This window comes from Colossoma macropomum, unplaced genomic scaffold, assembly GCF_904425465.1.
Source record: "Colossoma macropomum unplaced genomic scaffold, Colossoma_macropomum, whole genome shotgun sequence".
Lineage (NCBI taxonomy): Eukaryota > Metazoa > Chordata > Actinopteri > Characiformes > Serrasalmidae > Colossoma > Colossoma macropomum.
The window spans coordinates 27,002,659-27,028,480 of record NW_023494784.1 but is presented as its reverse complement, the minus strand read 5'-3'; the positions used below and the strand labels follow the sequence as shown (position 1 = coordinate 27,028,480).

At 38.3% G+C, this 25,822-nt stretch overlaps 1 protein-coding gene across 2 annotated transcripts; it reads left to right on the top strand.

Annotated features, from left to right (window-relative positions):
• The first annotated feature begins 3,264 nt into the window (after window positions 1-3,264).
• Window positions 3,265-25,138, top strand: itga6a (integrin, alpha 6a). 2 transcript variants are annotated; one of them, XM_036566267.1, is made up of 26 exons: window positions 3,265-3,569; window positions 12,125-12,252; window positions 12,384-12,463; window positions 12,618-12,879; window positions 13,529-13,660; window positions 14,526-14,739; window positions 14,979-15,172; window positions 16,373-16,467; window positions 16,877-17,004; window positions 17,087-17,176; window positions 17,338-17,399; window positions 17,617-17,786; window positions 18,146-18,289; window positions 18,494-18,609; window positions 18,772-18,931; window positions 19,116-19,199; window positions 19,273-19,352; window positions 19,473-19,550; window positions 19,652-19,754; window positions 19,907-20,083; window positions 21,615-21,716; window positions 21,810-21,920; window positions 22,024-22,122; window positions 22,927-23,052; window positions 23,986-24,106; window positions 24,548-24,658. In XM_036566267.1, exons 1-25 carry the CDS (start codon window positions 3,388-3,390, stop codon window positions 24,091-24,093), a joined length of 3,225 nt encoding a protein of 1,074 aa, XP_036422160.1. In that variant the 5' UTR covers window positions 3,265-3,387; the 3' UTR covers window positions 24,094-24,106; window positions 24,548-24,658. The 2 variants fall into 2 exon arrangements, with proteins under 2 accessions (XP_036422160.1, XP_036422151.1); XM_036566258.1 differs by lacking the exon at window positions 23,986-24,106 and having other exon boundaries at window positions 24,548-25,138.
• The last annotated feature ends 684 nt before the right edge of the window (window positions 25,139-25,822 follow it).

Below are 25,822 nucleotides of genomic sequence, written 5' to 3'. Positions count from 1 at the left end.
TGGAGTGCACCAGATGTTACGTAGAGAGCACCAGATATTACCAGGTGAGCACCAGATACTTTTTTAGAACTCCAGATACTGTGTAGTGAGCACCAAATTCAATGTGGAGAGCACCAGATGTTGTGTAGAGAGCACCAGATACTATCAGACGAGCACCAGATACTATAACTTTTGGAGTAGTGCTCTCTGATCAGATGAAACAAAAATTGCACTGTCTGACCATAATGAACTGTTCTATGTAGAGAAAACGGTGAGACTTTTAATTCTAGTTTTACAGCAAAACAATGATCCTAAGCATTCCTGCAAAGTTCTGACAAAATGGCTTAAAAGCAACAAAGTTAAAGTATTGAAGTTTCCTTCACAAAACCCTGACCTAGGAAGTTTGTGGACTTTGTTGAAAATTGTATCAGAGTAAGGAGGCCCACAAACCTGAGTTACATCAATTCTGTTAAAAGGAATTGGCAAAAAAATTAGCAAATACTAGCAAAGTATATGTAAACTTATGATCCACTGAAAATCTGATATAGTAAATAAAACCTGGAATAAACATGTCTCTGTAATTTGAAATGACTTCTTATGGAATCAGGAAATGTATGGCAACAGAAATTGTGAGGTAAAAAAAAGACATTGAATATCTTTAGCTCAGGTGTATTTAAATGTTTGGCCTCAACTGTATCTTCACAATGTCAAGTGCTTTTTCCTTATCTTGTACTATTTCAGCTGTTGAGTGAGGAAATTTATTGGGACAGCTGAGGGATCCCTAAAGTAGAAGTGCTTCTTCATCTGTGGTAAAATTTGATCTTTATCATGATGTAATTCTCTTATGATGTGAATCATCAAAGTCTTTATTATCATCATAATAGAGTCTAAATGACCACCAGAAGACTAAATTCTCATTGTCAGTCCAATCAGTTCTTTCTCTTTTGTCATGTTACAGGAATGTCTGTGACCACACTTTGAGTCAGCAAAGTCCACACAAGCTTATCATTCACAAAGACCTCTGGTCTACTGGACAAGCCTGTGGGCAGTCAGGATGGTGCACAGATGTAACTTGACATTTCAGGGTTAGGAAGGCCTTTCTTTCTGCAGTACATGATTGACTGAGTTGTTGGCGGATTTATGAAGAAATGTGAAAGTATATGAAAATCGATAATATTTCAGAGGATTAAATTAACTTAAACGCAATGTTGTTTTTCTATAAAGATACAACAAGGAGCAAGAATGTCATACTTTATGCCATGTCAGGGTGCAGGCTCCCTCTGTGACAGACCAAATAGACTGTGATGGCCATAAAATTGTGCTGCTTTACTATTCTATTAACTTAACAATGTCTACTAAAGAGTTGATCAGGAGTGGTAAAAGATGGAAATGAATGAGTCATGTTTGGAATACAAATGTCAATACTGCAAGATTCAATGTGTGATGACACAGTTTGTTTCATGGTTAACATACGTCCTTAATTACACAATCATTTTCCACCACCATAATCAGACTGACTTCTTATTGCACAATGACTATGCCATCATGTACAGTACTTGGATGTGAAATGTTATATGAAGGTAGCCTACTTGAAGCTTAAAGTGCAATGTAGTCTTAAGCAGGTGGTCAGTGTACAAACATGCTTGCTACAGTGTTTGTGGAGGCTTATGTGCCCAGCTGGTTGCCTTCACATTTGACTTCCTGACCATTTGTTTTGCCCTGGGTTAATATTACCCTACAGTTCCAAGTACAGTCCACCCAGATAGCCATATAGAATACATTACTGATGAGTGTTTTATGTCAGTCATCTGAGTAGCTAATGCGAATGGGATACATACAGGGATTCATCAAGGTGGCAAAAACATTTATTGGAATGATGCCCTAGCAGAACCACTTTTGATTCCCTAAAGAACCTCGAAATCTATGCAAACAAGATCAGGTCACAGTTCCTGTGGTAAATTTTTCCCCATCTGCAGATGATGTGTAGTCTATAGTGTATGACAAACGCATTTTAGAAACTGGACTGGACGATAGTTCTGGGCAGACTGTTGGAGATAACCAGAACTTGCTTGGAAAGGTATTAAAAGGCCAATATTCTACATTTTCCTTGTATTTGATTCCCCCCTAAGGTCTGCTTATGATATTTGTGTGGGTGTATTTGCCAAAAACAGTCATAATTCATTTTTATGTGACCATTTCCAATTTCTCTTTATCCCTTAGAATTAAACAGACTATTTTTCTTATACTGTGCCTTCAAGAGTGATATATGTAAATGAAATCTGTTCTGATTGACTGTACTGTTTTTTTCTGTTTGGGCTGAAACATTCCTTATAACGGCTGCGTGAGCAGGAGAGGCTGAACTGCTGTATATGTAAAATATGTAAATGTGTTGTTTTTTGCTAAATCACAAAAAAGTGAATTTAAAATGGGTTTTTGCAGCTTATTTTCCATACGTAAAGTGTATGGACTGGGGAGTAAATAGTACATTTTGAAACATTAATAATAGTACATTTTGAAACATTAATAATATTCATACACTACATCAAACTCCTATATTAAAGGGGGATCCCACAGATTTTTCTAAATGTATGCATAATTAAATGCTTAAGAAGTAAACAAGGAACAAGACGTCTGCAGAGTTAAACGCCTGTTAAAGCTCCCTTACAGAAAGTTACTTTAAATGGATACTAGTACACTATCTGATTGCTGAAACATTGTTTAATGATAGTTTTCAGACACTATTAAAGTAAAACAGTGGTGTAACTTATCTTTTCGGGGGGGGTACTATTTTGTCTTATATTGCCACGCATGTACCTCTTCACCTTGAACAGATTTTAAAAATATGCCTTTTATATATTTTAGACTATCATCTAAAATGTCTCAGGCATTAGGTGATAACACTCTCTGAGGGATCTTTCAGAGGCATTGAAGTTTCAGAGGCAACTTCAGACGTCTGGTTCCCATCAGCACCACTGTGAACAGTTCTGACTAAGTTTCTCTACAACGAAGCGTTTCACACCAAACCACTCTGACTGACTGCGTTTACATCGCAGAGATTTAATTATGCAGATATTTAGAAAAAAAATCGGTGGAGTCCCCCTTTTAAAAAAAATCAAAGACAATGTGTTTTTCCATGTTCTGGTCGCATTAAGGGTAATTATGTCTCTAACCCTGATGAGTTGCAGTAGGAAGCTGTAAAGTAAGTTTAGTTTGAAAAGCATGGGGGAGGGGTCGAGGAGCAAGGCGGAGAAGGACGAGGAGGAGGAGGAGAAGGAGGAGCAAGCTGGCTTTCCAACTTGTCAGCTCGGCCGGAGATCGAAGTGAAGCGTAAAGCGCGGTGTGGTTTCTTCAGTAAAGAGTCCGGCAGCAGCGGAAGCTTTGGATTTACGGTACACTCCGGCAGATGCGATGGGAGCCTTCGGTGTGTGTCTGTGGCTGGGCGTGTGGATTTGCCCCCTGCTGCTGTGGACAGGTGCAGGCGCCTTTAACCTGGACACCCAGAACGTGCTGAGAAAGAACGGAGACTCAGGCAGCCTCTTCGGCTTCTCCATCGCCCTGCACCGCCAGCTCCAGCCCGCTGATAAGAGAATGTGAGTACTGCGCTGTGGATCACTCGCTGTGATTACAGACGGAGGAAGAGTGTTTGATTAAAGGGAAGACAGTTTGCCCCCAGTTCCCCCAGTGCACCTGCTTTCCTCTCGCGTTCAGAATACGCGCGAATACGCACCTGCGACCTTCCTTTAAACTAACTATTTGGTGTTCTTAAGGTGGACATGATGTGCACCGCATCTCTTCCGAAGTATATGGAGTTAAATTGAATTGAATGACCGCAGAGCAGCGTGTTAGAAGTGGCCCCTGTTGGGTTTGCCCTGTGTTGGGGGAAGCGGTGCTTGAAAACGGTGCTACAAGTTAACAATGCCGAGCACAAAGCCCTTTCTAAATGGCTCAATCCAAAGAGAAGTCTCCACATGCTTGGGCTTAACAATGCCTCGCAATGAAATGCAGATTAGTTCATATAATTCATTAGGAAACAGTAGCAGGCTGGAGTGTGTGTTTTTCACCTATTTCACCTTTGCAGCGTTCATCTATGCCTGTAATTATACACGTCTTAAAGTTTGTAGACACCTGCTCATCCAGTTTCTTCTGAAGGGTATTAATAGGGTGTTTGTCCGGATTTGCTGCTGTAACAGCCTCTACTCTTCTGGGAAACTTTACACTAGAAACATTGCTGCGAGAATATGATTGCATTCAGACATAAGAGCATTAGGAGGTCAGCCACTGATGGTGGACGATTAGTTCTCGATCACAAATGGCCCTCCAACTCATCCCGAAGGCATGTGGGGGAGCTCCATCACTACAAAGAAGACAGTTCCACTGCTCCACACCCAGTGCTGGGGAGCTTTATACCCCTCTAACATGCTTGGCATTGGGCTTGGTGGCTAATGTGTGGCTGCTTTAGAGCATCCTGTTTAATTGGAAATGCTTTTTTGTAGAGATTTTACAGACTGCGTGTGTGCAACTGACTTCAGTAGCTGAATTTGCTAATTAGAAGAAGTGTTTGGATACATTGGGACATGTTTTAGACTTTAAATTATGCTTTACATCATGTTGATTCAGTAGTTCTTCTCAACATCAAAACAACATTATTTCAGTTAGAGTTATCCATCTGGGACATGATACAACTTTAATAAAGCATCTGTTGTACTGCTAACTGTGATGAGACCAGTTTGCAGCATGCTGAGGTTAAAAGTTTACAGCCTGTGCTGTGAGGTCAAACTCAGCAACTCTAGAAATGTACAATCCAAGTCAGAAAAAGCTGATGTACATTTATAAGATGAATGCAGATGGTCGGTCTTTAATAGCTTCTGGGTTTTGTATATGGAGCCTCTGAACTGGATGGTGTTCAGTATAGAATGCATGAGCAATCATGTGTCAGAAAGAGCTGAATGAGTGGATGAGCAGGAGGGCTGAAGGATGAGTTTGGTGCACAGACATGAAAGGACATTGTGTCACACAAAGCATGCTTGGTATTGTGTGTGTGTGAGGGAGGGGTAAATAGACACACACACACACACACACACACACACACACACACACACACACACACACACACTTTAGTCTACTCATGTCTATTGTCATGAAGTTTGAAAAGTGACACGAAATGTTAAGTAAATCCAGATCATGTGATCATATTAGCTATGTAAGCTGTCAGCTGTCTTAGAAATTAATTGTGTGTGTGTGGGTGTGTGCGTGAGAGAGACAGTCCCTGGAAAAGACATTGTCTAAAACGCAACATATGTTGCTCCAAAATGTGTATATGTTTCAACATTAATGGTGCATTCACAGATGAAAAGCTACCCAAGCCGTGGGCACTAATGCACGCCATACCACCACAGATCCTGGCCTTGAACTTTACACTGGTAACAATCTGGATGATCCTTTTCTTCTTTGGCCCGGAGAACACAACGTTTATTATTTCCATAAACAATCTGAAAGGTTGACTCATCAGACCATAGCATACATTTCCACTGTGCATCAGTTTATTTCAGGCAAGCTAGAGCCCAGATAAGTTGGCACATTTTTGGCTCCTTTTATACCCAAGCCTTATTGTATCACCTGATTAAGATTTTTTTTTTTTAAATTTCACAAGTTCCAAGTCTTAAATTGTCCCTGTACCAACATTTTTGGGACGTGCTGCAGGTATCAATTTCAGAATGAGTGTGTATTTACAAAAAAACACAAACACACCAACATTGAAATTGATAAGGTAAAACATTAAATATCTTCTGTCTCTCAGTTGTCAACTGTGAAATGTCAAGTATGATTGGCAGATTTCAGCTGTCAAGTTTGGTTTTGGTTTCTGTTAATTAGCTCTTATGTTGTGTTTTTTATCAGTTCTCATCATAAGAAAGTATGTGTGTGTTTTAACACACAAGTCTGATGCTAAAGGTTAGGTTTGAATGCATTTACATATTTTTGTTATTTTAATCATGATGTTTATGTACAAATTTACTAGTTCCTCCAGTGACAGAAACCATTAACTCTTTGAAAGTGGACGTTTTTTGACAGTTTTCTTCATATCAGGTTTTCATCATATCAACTTCATATCAAGGATCTGTGCCCTAAACACTTGGACATCTGCTAAAGATATATGTGATACCATGATCAAAAACTCCAAACAATTAATGTTTATTAAATTAACTCCTTGGCCATGGCTGAACAGCAGGTCATGCTGAAACCTGGAGTCAGGTTTCCTTAATGGTTTTGTCTCTCTTGAGTTATTATTTTCATTGGCTAGATGAAGATTTGGAATTCCTCAGCAGCCTGGTACTTTATCTCACCCTTTCTCTGGAAGAAAGAGGACTAGAGGGACACAGGACTGGAAAAGATGACACACAAAGCAGGGCACACACTGAGAAAAGTTTTTGTGCAGGGCATGTTTGAGGATATGAAAGTAAAGTGGTCATTAGCATTAGTGACACCAGACTAAACAATAACATAATAGAAAGTTGCCGGTTCGAATCCCTGGGCCGACAGTACGTGACTGAAGTGCCCTTAAGCAAGGCACCTAACCCCCAACTGCTCCCCAGGCGCTGCGGATAGGGCTGCCCACCGCTCCGGGCAAGTGTGCTCACTGCCCCCTAGTGTGTTTGTTCATGAGAGTGTATGTGGTGTTTCACTGCACGGATGGGTCAAATGCAGAGGTGAAATTTCCCCATTATGGGACTACTAAGGGTCACTTATCTAAATTAATCTAATGTTCTGACTATCACTGGGACTATGTGTAGAAAGATATAGAAAGACATCATAAACAAAATCCACTACTGATTATTATTTTTTTTACTGTAGAATTGCAGACTGTATAGCGAGGGGCATTGCAATCATGGTCCAGTAGACTGGAGTGCTCAGGCTCATGGAGGATCATGTATTAATGCCTGCAGGAGGTGAACAATTATTGTGTAACTGTATCTCTGGGAGTCCCAGCAGGTCACACTCAGAATGCAGGCCAGATTTCAATCACTGTTACTTTCCTTCTGTCCTCTTTACACTTATTCACATGGCTTCTAACACGGTGCAAATGGCAAGTAAATGGCTAGAGCTGAGCCACTTTTTCAGATATTTCAGATTTTTATTTTCAAATATAGTGTTTCTGCTTCTGTGAATAGTCAGGAAAGATTATGTGGTTGGCGTTTGTTTACTCTGAAACCAGAGAATAGTAGTTATACATACACAAGGCCATCTGTGCTAATGTAACATGATAGACAGAAGATAGCTGGAAGCAAGCTTTTACTAAAATGGTGCAAATCTGAAATCTACACTAACTGCAGTTTGACTGTAAGACTGATAGCTGTTAATGCTACACAATAACTCTGTTGTATGTTATTGTGTGGATAGTACTTTTCAGGTGCATGATTGCATAGGGCAGAGAGATAGTAATTTCCTGGTTTATTTCAAATGTCAGATGGTTTGTGATTAATCACTACAGGTTATATATGTGGGTATATATGTGGGTAGCACTTTACTGTAGGGCAATGTTCATAAGGCTAAACGATACCCACATATTCTCTTTACGACAACTGACAAAGACCTACATACACATTTATAAACACGTGTTCCAATTGACGTCATTTGTCATAAAGGCTGCGTTTGCCAACTTTTGCCAGGTGACACTGATTTTTTTTCTGACATTAGGTTGCCATGACACTTTGTGAGGTGAAATGACAGATTTTGTAGCTCAGTGTATGTCACAGTGATATAATGCTGATAGTATAACTAGCTTGCCAAATCAAGTGGAAAAAATTGAGCGTTTTCTGTGGCCCGTAGGTAAAGTGAGTTTCATTTTTATTAATCTAACATAATCCTAACATGAAAGCTGACAAAAGCATCGCTTATGACTGAATACGTCTGTTGGAATAAGCCTTTATAAATGTTCATAAAAGTTTGTCAGTTGTCATAGTCATGACAAGCTTATGTAGGTGTCATGTAGACTTTTGAACACTGCTCTACAGTAAAGTGCTACCTGACTGTGTACACTCTGAAACAGAAGGTGCCACAAAGGGTTCTTTGAGTGATGCCATAGAAGAACCATTTTTGGTTCCCTAAAGAACTATGTTTGAAGAAGAGATTTGTGAGTGTTAAGAACCTTTTAAAATAGTAAAAAAACACCTTCATGTGATGTAAAGATTCTATTTTAATTTAAGGGTTCTTCCTAGAAATTTTACATAATGTAGAGGTTCTTAAACTTTAAAAAGGTTCTTCACGTGCCCTCATCTGATTAACAAAGATAATTCTCTAATGAGCCCTCCTTTAAAAAATGTGTTTAAGGCAGCTAAAAGTAGTTCTTTCTGAGCAAAATACCCTTTTGGCACCTTTGTTTTTAAGAGTGTATTTCTAGGAAAGAAAGACAGAGCTTTTACATGAAACGGTGATCTACTGTATCTTTTGGAATGGGCATTAATGTGGCGTGGAAGATGTTTCTTTGCTTGCAGATGCTGAACAAATGCAGTGACTCTTTGTATTATCATCCTTGGAACTGAATAAAATGTTCACAACTAAACAGTTGCAATTATGTATGGTTATGAGGAGGTCTTTAGGAACTCAACCAGACCAAAAGTAGCTGCTGTCACATTGGCAATGGTTGCTTTGGCCTGTGTTAAGGCTTGGTAAGGGGTAAAGTTTTTGGGTAAAATGACAGGCATCAACCAGCTGTTGTGGCCCATCTGGCTGTGAGGACACAGCTGTGGACAGTGTAACAAGAGTCTTTGTGTATGCGCGCACACACACACATGAAAACTCACACATGCACACAAAAGAGCTACAAAAGGCTAAACCATTGGCAAAGCCTGATGAAGTCAAAATATTAAATCTTTACCCACTTCTTGTTCTAACGTTATTTTTAAATTACTAAAACTGTGACATTTGTTTTAGTATGCTGTGGAGTTGAATTAGCCAGTATGTATTACAGCAGTTGGGCTGCTGCCCGTATTGGCAGGCTTAAACTAAATCAAACTCTATTCCCTCTTAGAGTTACTGAGAGTAAAACATAAACAGTTATTGTAATCAGGATGGCTGAAAGTCTTAAATTCCCTCAGGTTGGCTAAAAAAATCTCAAGCTATGTCTTTTTTCGAAGCATTTGCGAACAAAGTCTTAATTTCTCTGGTGAGGTCATTTGGCCTTGTCATTGCTCAGCATTAGCTATCTGGGAGTGGCATATTAGGGTGGTGGTCTGGCAGACTGGCAAATTCTCCACATTCAACTTAGATGACTTGTCCTATATTCATCAACTGTAAGGCTTTGTGTCCTTATCCCTTAATCCAAGATTGTGCCAGTCAGTGCAGAAGTATTTCTGCTTACCTTTTGCAAAGTGATTGCTTTACTATCCACACATTTCACTGCTGAGAGAGCACTGGGCCTAGAGTGACGCGCAATGGACTAGAGCGTGTCTTGGCCAGGAATGAGCCTATATAGAAGTGGTGGACAATGACCATTATCTTGTGATCAGCATGAAGCCTCTCATTCATCCTTATGGCCGAGTGACCCAGTAACAATCCTGTGTAGCGCTTTGTGGTTCCCACAGCCTGGCTGCCCACTCATCTGAAAGTACCCATGCCGCAAAGCAGATTAAGGGGCTTTGAGTTCACAGATGAAGAGATGAGATTTCTCTCCACTATAATGCCTGGCCTGTTTCCAATGTGTTGAGTGGTTTGCCGAACCTAAGTACTTGAGTTGTGGCATGTAAATGCCAATGTTGTCCCTCAGTGACATGCTAAATTCTACAACTCTTCCAGAGGGTTGCAGTATAGTGTGCTCTCTCGTGCCAAACTGAACCTCTTCCAGGCAAATGTTTTCAGGAGATCAGCAGGATTCTAGGTTGTTGTTGCTGTAATGTTTCATAACAGTGACAACATAGAAAATATCATGTTGTATTGCAAGTGTGTAATAGCCAAAGCTTGATCCACTCAATCTGGTGGAAATGTTGACAAGCATTATGTCTTGGATTAAGATCTTTTGCTGTTCTCCGTTTTAGCTCAGTAAAAAACAGTAAGTGCTTTAAAGGGGAATTCCACAGATTTTTCTGCATTTTTGCATAATTAAATGTTTCAGAAGTAAACAACGTCATTCAGAGTGCTCTGTTCTACAGAAACTTATGAGTCAGAATTGTTCGCAGTGGTGGTGATAGGAGCCAGACGGTCGAAATGTTCAACGCTTCTGAAAGCTCCCACACAGAAAGTTATTACGTAGAACGGTTATGAATACGTTGCCTGATGCATGAGACATTGTTTTATGGTAGTTCTAAGAAATGTTTTTCTTAAAATGTATCTTTAAGGAGTATTTTAGATGTTGAAGAGGTACATGCAAGGTGTTGTAAGGCAAAATAGCCACCCCAAAAACCTAATTGTTTTACCATTATCAACAATACACATAACATTTTTTGGGCATGTCTATATATGTGTTGTAGACATATGTGTTCCTATCACCACCACTGTAAAGAAATGCTGATGATAGAGGCAGATGTTTAAGAGTAGAGAGAATTTTCTTCATTTTGTTCATGCAGTAGTGTGGTAAAGCTTACTCCCTCCCTGTAATATCTGTTAACAGTAGCTCCTTTAAGAACTTGGCTCTTTCTGAACATTTTCTCTCTCTCTCTCTCTCTCTCTCTCTTTCTCTCTCTCTCTCTCCTTGTGTGCTTGTGTCCGTTTCTGCTTGTCACCCCCACGCCCTAGTCCACACAGCCCTGCCTGGAAAAAATGAGCCTGTAACCACTTTTTTCCCGCCGTAGTTTGTCCAACAATAAGTTCCCTATGTACCCTGTTGGTTGAGTAGAAAGGTTTTTTCATTACTGTACTGTCGATTTATAAAAGTCTGCCATGCTGAAGGCCTCTGAGAAAGGTTTCAGTAGGATAACTGTCACTCTGCACTTTACTTAACTCGATGACATAATCTCTTTAAAGATTTTAGGATGGCAAGGATGAATTTAAGCAGACAATAAATCCTTGCTGAAATATGAAAAACGTGACCATTATTTTGTTGGATTTTGTATTTATTTATTTATTTTACAACATTTGAAAATATCAGGTACACTTTACATTATGTGAATATTTCATGAGTGGACCAGTAGAAATGGTCCAAAATTGCTTTTAGTTTTTTTTTCTTTCATTAAATTAAGTTTTTTCCCTTCTCCTGTAATGTTACCATTTCAGAGATGGAAGATTTTGTTATGACAGTGAAGAATGTGGTCAGCTGCATTGTAAAAGATGCACTAATCTCTTTGACAATGTGTCTAGTTTGTAGTGGAATCATGCAGAAAATTGTTTACATGTGTATTTGATCCTCTTTGAAATAATGTATGATTAGATTTAATCTTTTGATGGAATGTGTTTGCTCGATGAGCATATCACTAAGTAGCAGTGTGACTAAGCAGAACTTTTATATCAGGTGTGCTTTGCTGTTTGTACATTGTCCCAGTGTAATGACAGTGGTCTGCATAAATTATTGACCCAGTCCAGCTGGCTGATGGAACAGGAGTCAGACAGACAGCTGGAGCTAAAGTGAGCTGTCATCCCTCCTGATCATCACACAGCTCCACACACTATTGCATTATAGAGCATCTCTCCAATACAAATATCAGAAAGAACTTCAAAGAACTGTCTTGTTTATTACGGTTGTCATTTGGAAAGGTGATACATACAAAAGCAATTTATGGGACATCACTTATGTCTTTATATTGTTTATATAGCATTTATTTCTTGCGGAGAGCTTTCCTTATGAAATCTTACATTAATATTTAATGTTGAACATGTTGGTTGTATTGATTCTTATTACAGTGTTGTTTTTTTTCTTTCTTTGTTTTATTAATTTGTTTACAGTATGCAAAAGGATGGCACCACTGGTCAAATTACATGTTTTGTTGATTTTCTATGTGAAAATAATTTAACACATCCTCTACAAAGAACACATCACTGCAATTTTTTATGCACAATTACTGTTTATTTCATATTGGGAAAAAATAAAACTTAAGATGCAGCCTCTGCAAAAATTATGCACACATCATATTTTATTTTTCTCCAACATTTAAACTTAATTCAATAAATTTTGCAGAAGAAGGCCATAATTAACTTTGTTCATATTTGTTCGTTTTTTCAGACTGTTGATTGGCGCTCCCAGGGCCAAAGCTTTAGCTAATCAGGGAGCTAACATCACTGGGGGTCTATACAGTTGTGACATCACCACCCAAAGGGATGACTGTGATCGGATTGAGTTTGACAACGATGGTTAGTGTTGCAATAATCTCAAATTTTATCATCCTTTCACCCAATATTATGGCTTGTACTGCATATAATCATAAAAAACAATGTGCCAAACAGAGTTTAACATTATGTTTTTTTTAATGCACTGCTGTTAGCTGATGTGCGTGTGGAAAATAAGGAGAATCAGTGGATGGGCGTGACCGTTCAGAGTCAAGGACCAGGTGGAAAGATTGTGGTAAGACTCACTACTATTTAGCTGTTATGTTCTGAGTCGTTCATGCATTGCATTCCACTCCATTCATTCCACGTTCCAGTCAGTTTTGTTTAACAGCTGTATATTGCAGTATATTTGCAGGTCATTTTGTGTTTCCTCTACTGTTCCCTGTTAGACATGTGCCCATCGCTACCAGAGGCGGCTGTTTGTGAACACACCGCAGGAGTCACGGGACATCACCGGTCGCTGCTACGTGCTCAGTCAGGATTTAAGCATTGACAGCCAATCAGACGAAGATGGTGGGAACTGGAAATTCTGCGAAGGTCGTGCCAGAGGTCATGAACGATTTGGAGCCTGTCAGCAGGGTGTGGCTGCCACCTTTACCAAAGACTACCATTACGTCATCTTCGGAGCCCCAGGAGCTTACAACTGGAAAGGTAGTGGAGAGTAAAGGTGCTTTTAAGGAATTCAGAAGTTTTTTAGAAAACTTTAAAGAACTGAAGGGTTTCGTTACCAATTTTTTTTCCCTAAATATGTCATTGGGATTAGGATTAAATGTTATGAATAATGTGTTTTCCAATCTATATCAGCTGTTATTCTTTTCAAAAACACAGTGCATTCAAAATCATAACAAATGCATATACAGCATTTTGCAATGAAACTCAATTGTCAGGGCTGTATAGACGCTGAACTCGCTGAACATTTCCGTCATTTCATATGGAGATGTTTCTTATTGACTATATAGCAGCGATTCTCAGCTCATATCTGGGGTGATCATTCCACTACACATCTTTACTTAGCTACACGTGATTTAACTGATGAAGCCCTTAATAGTTAGATTAGTATAAGTAGTTGTTAGCACTAAACTGTGTTGTGCAGGACTACTCATGTTTGGAAGTGAGAGCTGCTATCCCATAGATTACTCAGTCTATTCTCTGCCAAACACAAACAGTGCAACACTGATTACTTCACAAAGTTATTGTACATATCTTTTAATTATTTTCAAAATTACAGTTGACAGAGCAGTAGTTTTGGTTTTGTCTCTGCATCCTTCTGCCCTGATCTCCATCCCTCTGTGGCTTTCAGGCATTGTACGAGTCGAGCAGAAGAACAACACCCTGTTGGAAATGGGCTTTTATGATGATGGACCGTATGAGGTCGGGGATGAAAGTCGTCTGGAGTCAGATCTGGTGCCTGTACCTGCTAACAGTTACTTAGGTAGGTTTGACCTGTGCCTGCTATGTGCCTTTGATTGCTTTTCTTTGAATATATGTGCATGTGTGTGAGCACATTTAAACCATGTGTTCAGTTTTTTTTTGACCTCCAGTTCCTGATCAGTTCCCATACAAGTCACCCCCTCTGCTAGCTACTATGGAAGAACATTAAATGTGCTGGCTTACAGTTACTTTGTCTTACAAAATGAAAGTTCAGGGAAGGTTTGGAGCTCTGCTTATTTTGGTTGCTTAAATAAGCTTTTAATGGATGATTCTTCAAAAAACTGGAATGGAAAGGTTCTTTTCGGAACCAGTATTGGTTCTTCTATGGCAGGAGTGTCCTGTCATTTCCATGAAGGGCTGTTGTGGATACGGATTTTCATTCCAAACAAGCCAGAGCTCACCTGATTCTGCTTGTTTAATCAGTTAGTCTCAGTCTCAGACAACTGATCATGTGTTCTCCTGTACTGTGTAGTCTCATTGCGGGAAGAAAATGTAATCACCTTGATCTAGGACGCTCATGTTACATACTGTGGCAGTTTGCAATACTTTTAGTTTGTATTTGCTCATAAAAAGAAATGTGCTGTTTTATGTTCATTACATGCTCATGAGCTGCATTTAGTTAATATTTATTGCGTTATATTTAGCTGATATTATTTATTATTGTCACCCATATTTTGCTTCTCTTGCTCAGTGCATCACACTTGTGTATTGCTTGATGATTTATTTTGGACGTTGATGCTATAAGCAGGCCAACACTAGCTCTGGAGGAGATTACTCATGTTATCAACAAGTAAAGACGTTTTTAAAAGGCTAAACTTTTTTGTTTTGCCTGAGCTCTGAAAAATATTTTGGATTCTTGTCCCAAGGTTTCTCTCTGGATTCTGGCCACAGCATTACTGAGAAGGGCAAACTGATTGTGGTGTCTGGAGCTCCGAGAGCCAATCACAGTGGAGCGGTAATCCTGCTGAGGAAAGAGGGGGAGGTGTCCACCATGCTGTCCCCAGAACATATTCTTGAAGGACCGGGACTTGCCTCCTCTTTTGGATATGATGTAGCAGTGGTGGATCTGAATGGAGATGGGTATGGCAAATAGCTGGAGTTATTTTTATATTCTTCAGACTTCGGACAAGAATGTTTTAAAACTAGCTCCAGCAAACTGTTCATACATCTGATCAGAAGAACTGTTCTCTTGTAACTTAAACATGACAAGCTGTTCCAGGCTTGAACCACGTAGAACTTTTATATATGTTTGTGAACAATAAACATTAGTTTGAGTGTTGGTGAGATGTCATTGTGTGTATGTGTGAATGCTCCTCCAGGTGGCAGGACATTGTGGTGGGAGCACCTCAGTTCTTCCAGAGAGATGGTGAGGTGGGGGGAGCAGTGTACGTCTACATTAACAAAGCTGGAAAGTGGAGGAGCGTGGTGCCTGTCCGCCTCAATGGAACTAAAGACTCAATGTTTGGACTGGCAGTGGAGAATATAGGAGACATCAATCTGGATTCATATGAAGGTGGAGCTCATAGATTCTTAGTGATTTTGGGTGGGATGGGTGTGGGTGTGTAACACAGAGAGAGAGAGAGAGAGAGAGAGAGAGAGATTGCCAAGAAAATGTTTAAGAGTTTATACTCTTTTCTTTTTTTGTTGGTAGCTGCATGGCATACATATTAACATATAGTGTGAATTAGGAGGTGTATGGTGAATACAAATGCATGTGGTTACAGTACTGTACTGTGCATATAGTACTAAGCAAAAGTCAGAACCCACCCTTCATTTATATAATTTCCAATTAAAACAGATATTAAGTACAAGTTAATTTTTCAACATCAGGAAAAAAATAGCAGAAAACATATATACAACAGAAAATTACAATGTAGCCTCAACAACTAAATATAATATCACCCTTTTTGTGTTTAGTGTGTTCACACTTTGCCTTTATTACAGCTTCTGTTTTTTTTCTGGAGGTGTGTTTTTCAGTTTTTCAAAGAAATCTGCGGCAATATTTTTTCACACCTCTAAAGTTCGGTCTTAGAAGCAGAAAATGCAATGTTGATATCTGGTATCTGGGATGGACAGTCCACTGGTTCAGAGAACACCAGCAGCTTCTTTGTTTGGTTTGCACATTTTCTTATTTTTCTTCCCTTTTATTAGTCATCGCTTCTTGAGAGCTACACATCGTTTTAGACCTATAGCATTGAGTTGTGTTCTCACAGTGGAAGGATGGACAGAAACACATTTTTTCATATTTTTTTCAAGAGTGGAGCTAGATGTTTTGCCTCTCAAAGATGAAGGCTTTAAGTACTGTTTATCTGATGGTGACAGTTTTGGTGGTCTGTCAGGTCTTGCATGGTTGTTAGGAGTCCCATTTTCTCTTTTATTACATTTTAACTCTTTGGATATGTTTTTGAACCAGTTTTGGAAACTCCTTTTTTACTTATTTTCATTTGACATTCTTCTTCCTTTTGTAAGTGGATTATCTTATATCTTATCTCCTTAGAAATATCTCTTTAAAAAAGCAAAACAACTTGTACTTAATGACTGTTTTGAGTGGAATTAAACAATGAATTTTCCACAATACTGTATGTTTCTGTATCTACTTTATCTTTGAATGTATTGCATTTTTATGCTTTTAAATCAGTTCGTATTTATTTATATCAGTTCATATTTATGTGCTAGTTTGTATTTTTGTGATAATCCTCATTCTCTCTGGCAGATATTGCAGTAGGTGCTCCTTATGCAGATGAAGGTTCAGGTAGAGTGTACATCTATCATGGATCTGTGGATGGCATTAACACCAAACCTGTCCAGGTCAGGAAATGCTCACTGTTGCCTTCTCTCTCTCTCTCTCTCTCTCGTTCCATCTCTCTCTCGCTCCATCTCTACATCTCTCTCCAAATCTGTAACCTTTCGATCTCCTTGTCTCTCTGTATTCTGCTGTGTATGGGCTTTTGTAATGGATAACAGCCTTGAGAGCAAAACACCATTACTATGATAAAGGGCAGGGAGATGGACAATCTTGGGCAATTTTGGGCAATTTTGCAACAGACTACAAAGGTACTTGAAGGCCCATACCACCATTTTCTAAAATTCACTAATGATGTATTCCATAAGGGTACTCTCTGTCTAGAGAGTAAAGTTATACATTTTGTCTTTTATAATCAGTGCATTGTAAATGCTGCTCTGCCCCTCCGCACTGATGTGTTTTTACCTTTCTCAGATTCTGGAAGGGAGGCACCATGGCATTAAGATGTTTGGCTACTCATTGGCTGGGAATATGGATTTGGATGAGAATGCTTACCCAGATCTAGCTGTTGGATCTCTGTCTGATGCAGTAATTGTTTACAGGTATTCATATAGTCTTCATTTCAGTGATTGACTTCTTCTCACCTATGAAATTGTAATTGAATTAATTTCCATGAAAATTTAGGGCCAGACCTGTCATCAGCATAAAGAAAGAAATCAAGGCTACACCAAGGGAAATTGACCTGACAAAGAAAACGTGTGGCAACAGTATTTGGTAAGATATTCTTACTTATGTTTGAAGTTATTAGGAATTAAATGAAGTATAAGAATGAAATGTATTTAATATGAATCACAAAGTTGTCTTTCAGTTATTACTTTTTCTTTTAAAGAAATGTATTTTTAGTGTGTATTTCTCATTAGTATTTTTATTTACAGCTTGAATGTTGAAGCTTGCTTTACCTACAAAGCAAATCCTGCCACTTACAATCCAAAATTGAGTATGTATTACACTTCCATTTAGAATTATAATTTGTAATCTGAAAATCTATAAATACTGAATTTCACAATATACCAACAAATACACATTTACATAATTCTTCACTGTAAAGGTTTAATGTCAGCTGTTATTTTGAAATGCCCATGTAATCCCGAAATTCACTACATTATTTCGTAAGGCCCACAGTGAAGCACAAATGTAATGTTTGTCCCTGGCAGTGATTTCCTACACATTGGAGACAGAGTCACACCGCAGGAAGCAAGGTTTGCCCTCTAGAGTGTCCTTCCTGGATAAAACGCCAACTGATCAGGACTTCCAGTCTACAGGCACGCTGGAGCTGAGAGGCCAGAACAAGAGAGCCTGCTATAAAGCCAAACTCCGACTACAGGTGCGTACTTGTCTCTTCTTTACCAATTGTCACAGGAGAACTGTGATTATTCAGCCAGGTTGTTAAAGAGCCTTGATCATGATATAGTGTATAATAGGTATTCTGATATAAGTATGAAATGTAGTAGTATGTGTTCTTAAATATATTAAAAAATAGAATGTATTGTTATATATTTTATTGTTATCCCATTTTATTTGGATATCCCCCCTATAGCTTATGTACAGATGTTCAAATTATTAGCAAACTATCTTTATTAACAAACAACTAAGGTTGGGGTAGTATTATTTATTTATTTCTTAATAAGTAAATAAGTAGTATTATTTAACTTTATTTCAATTGGTTGAAACATCCTTTCTCAGGAGAACATAAAGGATAAACTGAGAGCAATCCCTATCGAAGTATCTGTGGCCATCGAGAGCGCTAAGAGAGGGAAGAGACAGAACTCACTGCCAGAGCTGGTGCCAGTGCTGGACTCCAGTCTGCCCAGTAAGATCAGCACTGAGGTAAACACACAGAGCAGCTACCGAATGGCTTTAAGCACTAACAGCTTAATTTAATGCTGAAGGCCTGCATAATTGTCTCTCTGCTATATTCATTCAATCCCAGTGAATAATTTCTTATAACAACGCTATGACTCAACACAATAGATGTATAAATGGGAGAATGTATTAAGGAGTGTATAATCTAATTATCATTTGCTCTTGTAGGTAAACTTCCTAAAGGAGGGGTGTGGGACTGACAACATCTGTCAGAGTAACCTGCAGCTCCAGTACAGATTCTGTTACAGAGCATCCAACCAGGACATCTTTCCTCCATTACCTGTGTGAGTTCCAATGCAACAGAGAGATATATTAAGACAAATTCTCATCAAAGATGAGATTTAGAGTGAAAACATTAAGCACATACAGCAGCTCTCTGTATGTCTCTGAGCTCTGTTCAGATAGATGCCCAAGGCCATTGTTGTGTGTTTTGTTGTCTCTAACAGGAAGAATGGTGTCGCGGTGGTATCTCTGAGTGACCAGAAGGACATCGCTCTGGAGGTCACTGTGAAGAACAGGAATGGAGATGATGCTCATGAAGCCAAACTAGTGGGACTGTTTGGTGATTTGCTGTCATATTCTGGATTCAGATCCCATAGAACCACAGTGAGTAGGAAACAATGTTAAACCAACTATTTGATTTGTACATTAAACAGTTTATAATAGAAAAATGGAACAAAAAAAAAACACTGACAAAGTAATGCTTTCAATTTACTTTGGAAACAATAATTCATTAATTACTCTGTTTACTTTTTTTATTTGTTTATTTACTCATTCATGTATTCATTAGGACAAGCAGGTGATCTGTGCAGCCAATCAGAATGGCTCTCAAGCAGACTGTGAACTGGGAAACCCCTTCAAAAGAAACTCTGAGGTACACTCTTTTACTCAGGAATAAATTACATAGCACAGTTTTTTTTTGTGCTGTAACTTTATTATATTTTTAGGTCACCTTTTACATCATACTGAGCACTGCCAAGATCTCTCTCAGCACCACAGAAGTTGAAGTTGATCTCCAGTTGGAAACGTGAGTTGTTGAATGTTGTAATAATCATAATATATTTTAGCTTAGCGATGAATGTTTCCCTATTTTTTGTTAGCAAAAAGCCTCTAGAGTAATTTATTTTAAATGTATTTTCCTCAACAGAACGAGTCTGCAGGAGGGTTTGGGTAAAGTACGAGCTAAAGCTAAAGTTATGATCGAGCTTCTGCTGTCTGTGCAAGGGTATGAATCATCAACTATCACTCTACATAAAAGTTGATAACTACCTTACAATGCATAAAGTGGATATATTTTATTTTTTTCTAACTCCTACTGTGCATCAGGGTTGCCAAGCCCTCTCAGGTGTATTTTGGAGGGGATGTTAGAGGAGAGAGTGCCATGAAGTCAGAGGAGGAAGCTGGCAGTTTGATTGAATATGAATTCAGGGTAAATTTCACTGTTCTCTTCGTAACAAAGTGTATGTTCTTTAATCCACCTGTTACTCAGTCAGTCTGGATACAGCTGTTGTGTAAATATAGAGAAATCTAAATATTACACAGTAAAATACTCTCTATAAAAATTTAATGCTTGTACTTCAGGTAATAAATTTGGGCAAGCCACTGAAATCGTTTGGCACAGCCTTTCTCAACATCCAGTGGCCTAAAGAAAGTGCTGTGGGGAAGTGGCTCCTGTACCTGGTGAAGATCAGCTCTAAAGAGCTGGAGGAGATCACCTGTTCACCTGAGTCTGAGATCAACCCTCTGGGCCTAACTGAGGTACACTGTCCTTGGTATTCTCCCAGGGCTCGTCTCTTACATAGTAAAATCACTAATGGGAAACCATGACTATTAGAGCTACACATCACTTCTGGACAAAAACATGAAAAATCAGTAAAAAAAAACATCTGCAATAATGGTAATTTCTGATAGCATCTCTGTGGAATTCTAGTAGTTTAGCACTAAGCTAATGCTGATTTGCAGGGACATTTTTGACAATTCTAGTTTAAACACAGAAATTTGATGCTTTTAAAAGACATTCCATTCACCTGAAGCTTTTAACAGAACTATTAGCATATATTTGATCTTGTAGGTCTTTCACAGTGATTTTTTCAGAGCCCTGGTAAAGCACTACCACCACTGTTTTCCATGTCTAACAACCCACTGATTAGGCTGTCGCTCATATTCAAAGTCAGTGACACATCTAGGACTTCTAGAAGGCATAGATTGATGGTTTTTCTTACAAAATTGGTCTTTGATTTCCTATAGGAAATCAAAATGTAATTGGTTGATTTCTCTGTCATCCTGTAATTATACTAATGCTTAATCTAATATGTTAGACCTTCTCTTCAGCTCTTGAAGTCCTAACGAATACAGGAGCTCACTTAGCTATACCTAGATATCTTGGAGAAAAACATTTAGGCGTTTAAAAAATTTCACCTTTTTGTTTTTAGGCAAAACTTAACAATGAAACAAAAGTAGTGCTGTAACACAGAGTTTAAATACAAGCATGAATCCATTGCATAAAAATGGTCATTTCTTTTGGTCCATTCATGAACTTCACCCACAATGTAAAGGACAACAGGCATTTTCAAATTATGTCAAAAACTGAAAAATGACAAACACGGAGATACGAGGTTTTGTTTGATAACTGCAATTTCTTTTTAGTTTTCAGAAATCATTATGCCTTCTCTGAAGGCTTAGAATGCTGAATTGTGTCCAACTGGGCTCAAAGGTGGGGTTGCTTTGGTGAAAGTTAGCTGAAGCTAGCTGTTTTGAAAATCAACAGCCAAACAAATGTAGCCCTTCAGTGTTCAATCCAAACCTCACCCTCAAAACACATGTGAACCACATAGGCTAGAAAGCCTGGATATGTGTGCACACTTAGTTGTAAACAAACGGTGCTCTACCATCATTTCTTAAAAGAACTAACCAGCTGTCACAAGTCTTAACAGAACTCATGTTTGTAGCTCACTAGCTATAAGATTACAGTATGCTACGGATCCACGCTGTGGGCTGTGGATGCACAACCTAGGGCACCTACAGAAACTGGATTTTTTCTGCTGTATATTTTATGGAGAGCTGCACTGTAAGAGAAAATTAGGACTTAAAACTACTAAATAAAATGACCTTCAGTATGATTAATGCACAGCTTCTGAAAATTCAGGTTATTATTTCAGTCGAGCACTACCTCACTTGATTGTTTAATAAACACATCTGAGCTAAACTCTTCTCAGTGAAGTCATAGATACATTTTTTCATGATACCAAAGTTACCTCACTATTTACGTTTTCATACTCTGTTCTTTCAGGGGTCGACGTTGTCCAGGCAGAAGCGTGAGATAGAGGAAAGTAGACTATCTGAGGGAAACAAAATATCTCTTTTTACAGAACGAAGGAAATACAAATCACTGGTAAATTAATTGATATTCTTATTATAAGTTCTTCTCCCTGTAGTGGTAATAATCTTGAAGATCTGTTTAACCATTTTGAATGCATTTTTTAAGTCATGTTTTGGGGAAGCAAGATGTGTGGAGATCAAGTGCCCTCTGCTGAACCTGGACAGTAGTGCAGACATTATACTGAGGTCACGCCTTTGGAACTCTACTTTTCTTGAAGTAAGTGCAATGATATTTATTATAATATATCTAAAACACATTTGTGTAATGCTCACATAGATTGATGTACTACCTCTGAAAAGTTCTTTTTTTTAAAAAACAGGATTATGCCACCTATAATTATCTTGATTTGATAGTGAAAGCATCTATCAGTCTTGATGTTTCTGCCAAGAACATTGTGCTGAAAAATCCTGAGACACAGGTAACATTTACTTATTTTTGTCATATGACTAGAGTTATATTGATTCTAATAAATCAAAAACTGGAAAAAAGATAAACAGCTTGATAAGACAAAGGGTACTTTATATATCCAAAAGTATGCAGACACCTTCTTATCAGTGAATCTAGCTACTTTAAGGTACACACATTGCTGAAACATGCATTCAGTTGCATACACATAGCTTGTATAATCTTCATAGAAAAGCATTGCAAATAGAACATGACACTCTGGAGCACATGAGCCTAAATTCACCATGCCCGGTGCCAAGCATCAGCTAGTGGGGTATTAGCGCCTCTAGCATTGGGCTGTGGGGCAGTGGAACTGTGTTCTCTGGAGTGATGGAGCTTCATCCAATACCTTTGGGACATGTTGCAGTGGAGTTGTGATCCAGAACTAATCATCCATTATCAGTACCTGACTAATGCTTTTGTGGCTGAATGCAATTAAATCCTCACAGCAAAGTGTAAAGCTTTCTCAGAAGGTTAGAGGCCACCACTGCAGCAAAGAGGCAAAACTTCCTTTTAATACTTTTGATTTCAAAAGAAATTTTGGATGAGCAGGTGTCTACAAACTTTTGGACAGGTTGCTTTCCCAGACCGGGATTAAGCCTAGTGTTGGACTACACAGCATTCTGAACAAAGATTCTCAGTTGAAAGGAAAATGTAGTCCAGGACTAGGCTGAATCCCTGTCTCAGAACCCATAGTGTATCAGCTGAAGATTTCTTTTTTAACTGGAGCATAAACCCTCCTACCAATGGTTAATATGTTCCTTTTTCTTCACTGAAGGTGAGATTGACTGTGTTTCCTGAATATACTGTGTCTCACTATGGTGGGGTTCCATGGTGGATAATCCTGGTGGCTGTACTAGCAGGCATACTGATGCTGGCTCTATTAGTTCTTATACTTTGGAAGGTAAGCCTAAGAGACTAGATTAGCAGATGATCATAGTGCTTTTAAGGTCACATTTTCCCTTTTTTTTGTTATCTACACTACCTTTCAAAAAGTTTGGAATCAGTTCCCATATTAACCATTTTCATTTGCTTATATCATTAAACTTCACAGGAGAAGGCAAAAAAACTTATTTAAAAAAACTAAACAAAAAACTTAGCTTTACTGTAAATAAGTGTAATGAGTAGTTTTGAAGCACTTTGGTTCATTCATCATTAAATTTTGGCATGATGTAAAGCACAGCTGCTATGCTCAAATGATGCAGAATAATAACCAAAAATGTAAACACATATATATATTTATCATTTTTTGGACAGCAATAAAACACAATAAAAACGTACACCGTGTAGATTTAAATGATTTTTCAGATGTTTTATTTAATATTTCAAGAATTCTGTGGACAAGAAGTAATTAATTAATATGCACTCATTTGATTGTATGAAAATTGTTTAGCAGGTTATCTGCTTTAAGATATCATCTGACTTTTGAAATATGATGAATTCTGGATATTTGTTTTATTATATCTTTATGCTCAGTGTTACATGGCTAATAATTATTTGAAATCTGTGAAGTTTCACCCGACAAACATATGGCGATAATTTTGCACACCTGTCTGCTACCAAAATGCTGTTATATTGTTGAAAACATTGATTCCAAACTTTTGAACAGCTATTCCAAACTTTTGATAGTTATGTATATTCCAGATATTGATTACTATTCATTAAATTATGTGAAATCCTTTTGTGTTTCCAACAAGATGCATATTCTCCACAGCCCTCAATAGTTGGAATATTATAGTTTTATGACAGCAAGCGTTTATATGTATCTCAGCTGTATTGTGGAAAACTTTGTACAAATTGTTGTTTGCAATGATGAACCACCTTGCTCCTTCCGTAGTGTGGTTTCTTCAAGCGTGCCCAAAAAGACCAATATGATGCAGCGTATCACAAAGCTGAGATCCATGCTCAGCCCTCAGACAAAGACAAGCTCTCCACAGAGGCCTAGAGGCCTTTCCTGGGTAAAATATACAAGCGCACAGGAGTGCCTCAGTCTGCAGTGGCATAAAGCTTTAACAATCACTAACGCACTTTTTTTGCTTTGCCAAAAAAAAAGAAAGAAAGAACAAAGAGCTTTCTTGTGAACAGTGTGCCTCGCTTGTCAATGCTGTGTGGAGTTCAGAATATAAATGTGTAATGATTTTGCACGTGCTCCATTTGTTGCTTTTCCTCTTTCTCCTGCAGTCCTCTAACTTGTCTTTCTTTCCTTTGTTTTTCCCATGTGTTTAAGGATGTTCCTTTACCAGTTTGACTCTTCTGAATGCTTTCAAGCATGCTCTGTGCACTCCCCAGATTTGTGTTTCAAACCTTCAGCTGCAAAAGAACTGTACTTCAAACATTTTTTCAATTCATCAAATGTCTGAATTATGCTAAACTGACTTCTTGTGTGCTCTTTCCATCAGTGTGGATTTTTCAAACGTTCCAAGAATGATGACAGCGTTCCTAAGTACCATGCTGTGAGGATCCGGAAGGAGACGCGTCACTTTAAAGACGATAACGTCATGTTTGATCCCTTTGAGAAAAAGCAGTGGATGACTACGTGGAGTGAGAATGAGAGTTACTCCTGAGACTTTGACCCCACTGGTGTGAGAGATTATACGACCATCCGGTGTCCAGTAAAGACTCAGGGGCTTGGATTCAGGACTTTATTCAGGACTTCTCTGTGTGGTCAAACTGAAGAAACAAGTAGCAATAGACTCTTGCTGGATTTGAACACAATGATGTTGCCATGTCCAAAAAGACCATACAAACAGCAAGTGCAAATCAAGGATATGTATATTTTTTTGCCTGAAAAGTCTTTGCTTATGGACTCATCTTTACTTACTGTTTTTGTATACTTTTGGATGATTCCTGAAATACTGAGATTGAACTGAGTATGTTTTTATTCTGTAAATATTGACATTCTTACAAATTGTTTATTTATTTTCTTTCTTGCTGAATTAGCCAAAGATTTTACAAATTCTTCCAAAAACTGTGAAATGAGTTTAAAGCAAGTGTCACAAGCAGATCAGATTCTGAGTATAGAAGTAAGTGGACAAATGCACAATGAAAGATGATGGAAATTCTTCACTCTGATAAAAATGAAACATTAGTCATACCTGAAATATTGGCTCTACGATAGAGTTTTAATTTCAGGAGACTCAGTAGCCTGGATATTTATATGGGTGTTTCTGTGCTAGAAAGTGGCTAATTCAGTTCATGATGACATAAAGGGAAATTCCATTTTTCAAAATTTCTGCTAAGTAAGTAATTAAGATGTAAACAAAGTCATTCAGAGTGGTTTGACGTGAAATGGCTCACTGTATACAAACTTATCAACTCAGACTTTCTTTACAGTGCTGGTGATAGGAACCAGGAGTCTTAGTGTCTATAATATGTGGCCTTTTTATGTGCTATCCAAAAAGATCAGTGTACCTACACATCTCATTTTATATATAATGTTGATAATGGTAAAATAGTGCTAAAACTCCAAAATGAGTTTTTCTTTCTATACAACACTCTGCCTGCATTTCTGTGCCTCTTTCTGTATTTTAAAAAATACGCTTTAGTACTAAACCTTATCTCAAAACTATTGTAAAACAATGTCTTCAGCATCAATATATATTTGTACTCACTTCATGTAATAATTTCTGTGAGGTAGCTTTTAGAGAGCTTACACGCTTCATCTGGTTCATATC

Excerpts from the sequence above, each read along its gene's own strand:
- itga6a (XM_036566258.1), top strand. The coding sequence starts at position 3,388 with ATGGGAGCCTTCGGTGTGTGTCTGTGGCTGGGCGTGTGGATTTGCCCC. Across the intron at positions 19,755-19,906 it reads TGATTGAATATGAATTCAGG|GTAATAAATTTGGGCAAGCC; the intron begins GTAAATTTCACT and ends CTTGTACTTCAG. Across the intron at positions 21,921-22,023 it reads GGAACTCTACTTTTCTTGAA|GATTATGCCACCTATAATTA; the intron begins GTAAGTGCAATG and ends TTTAAAAAACAG.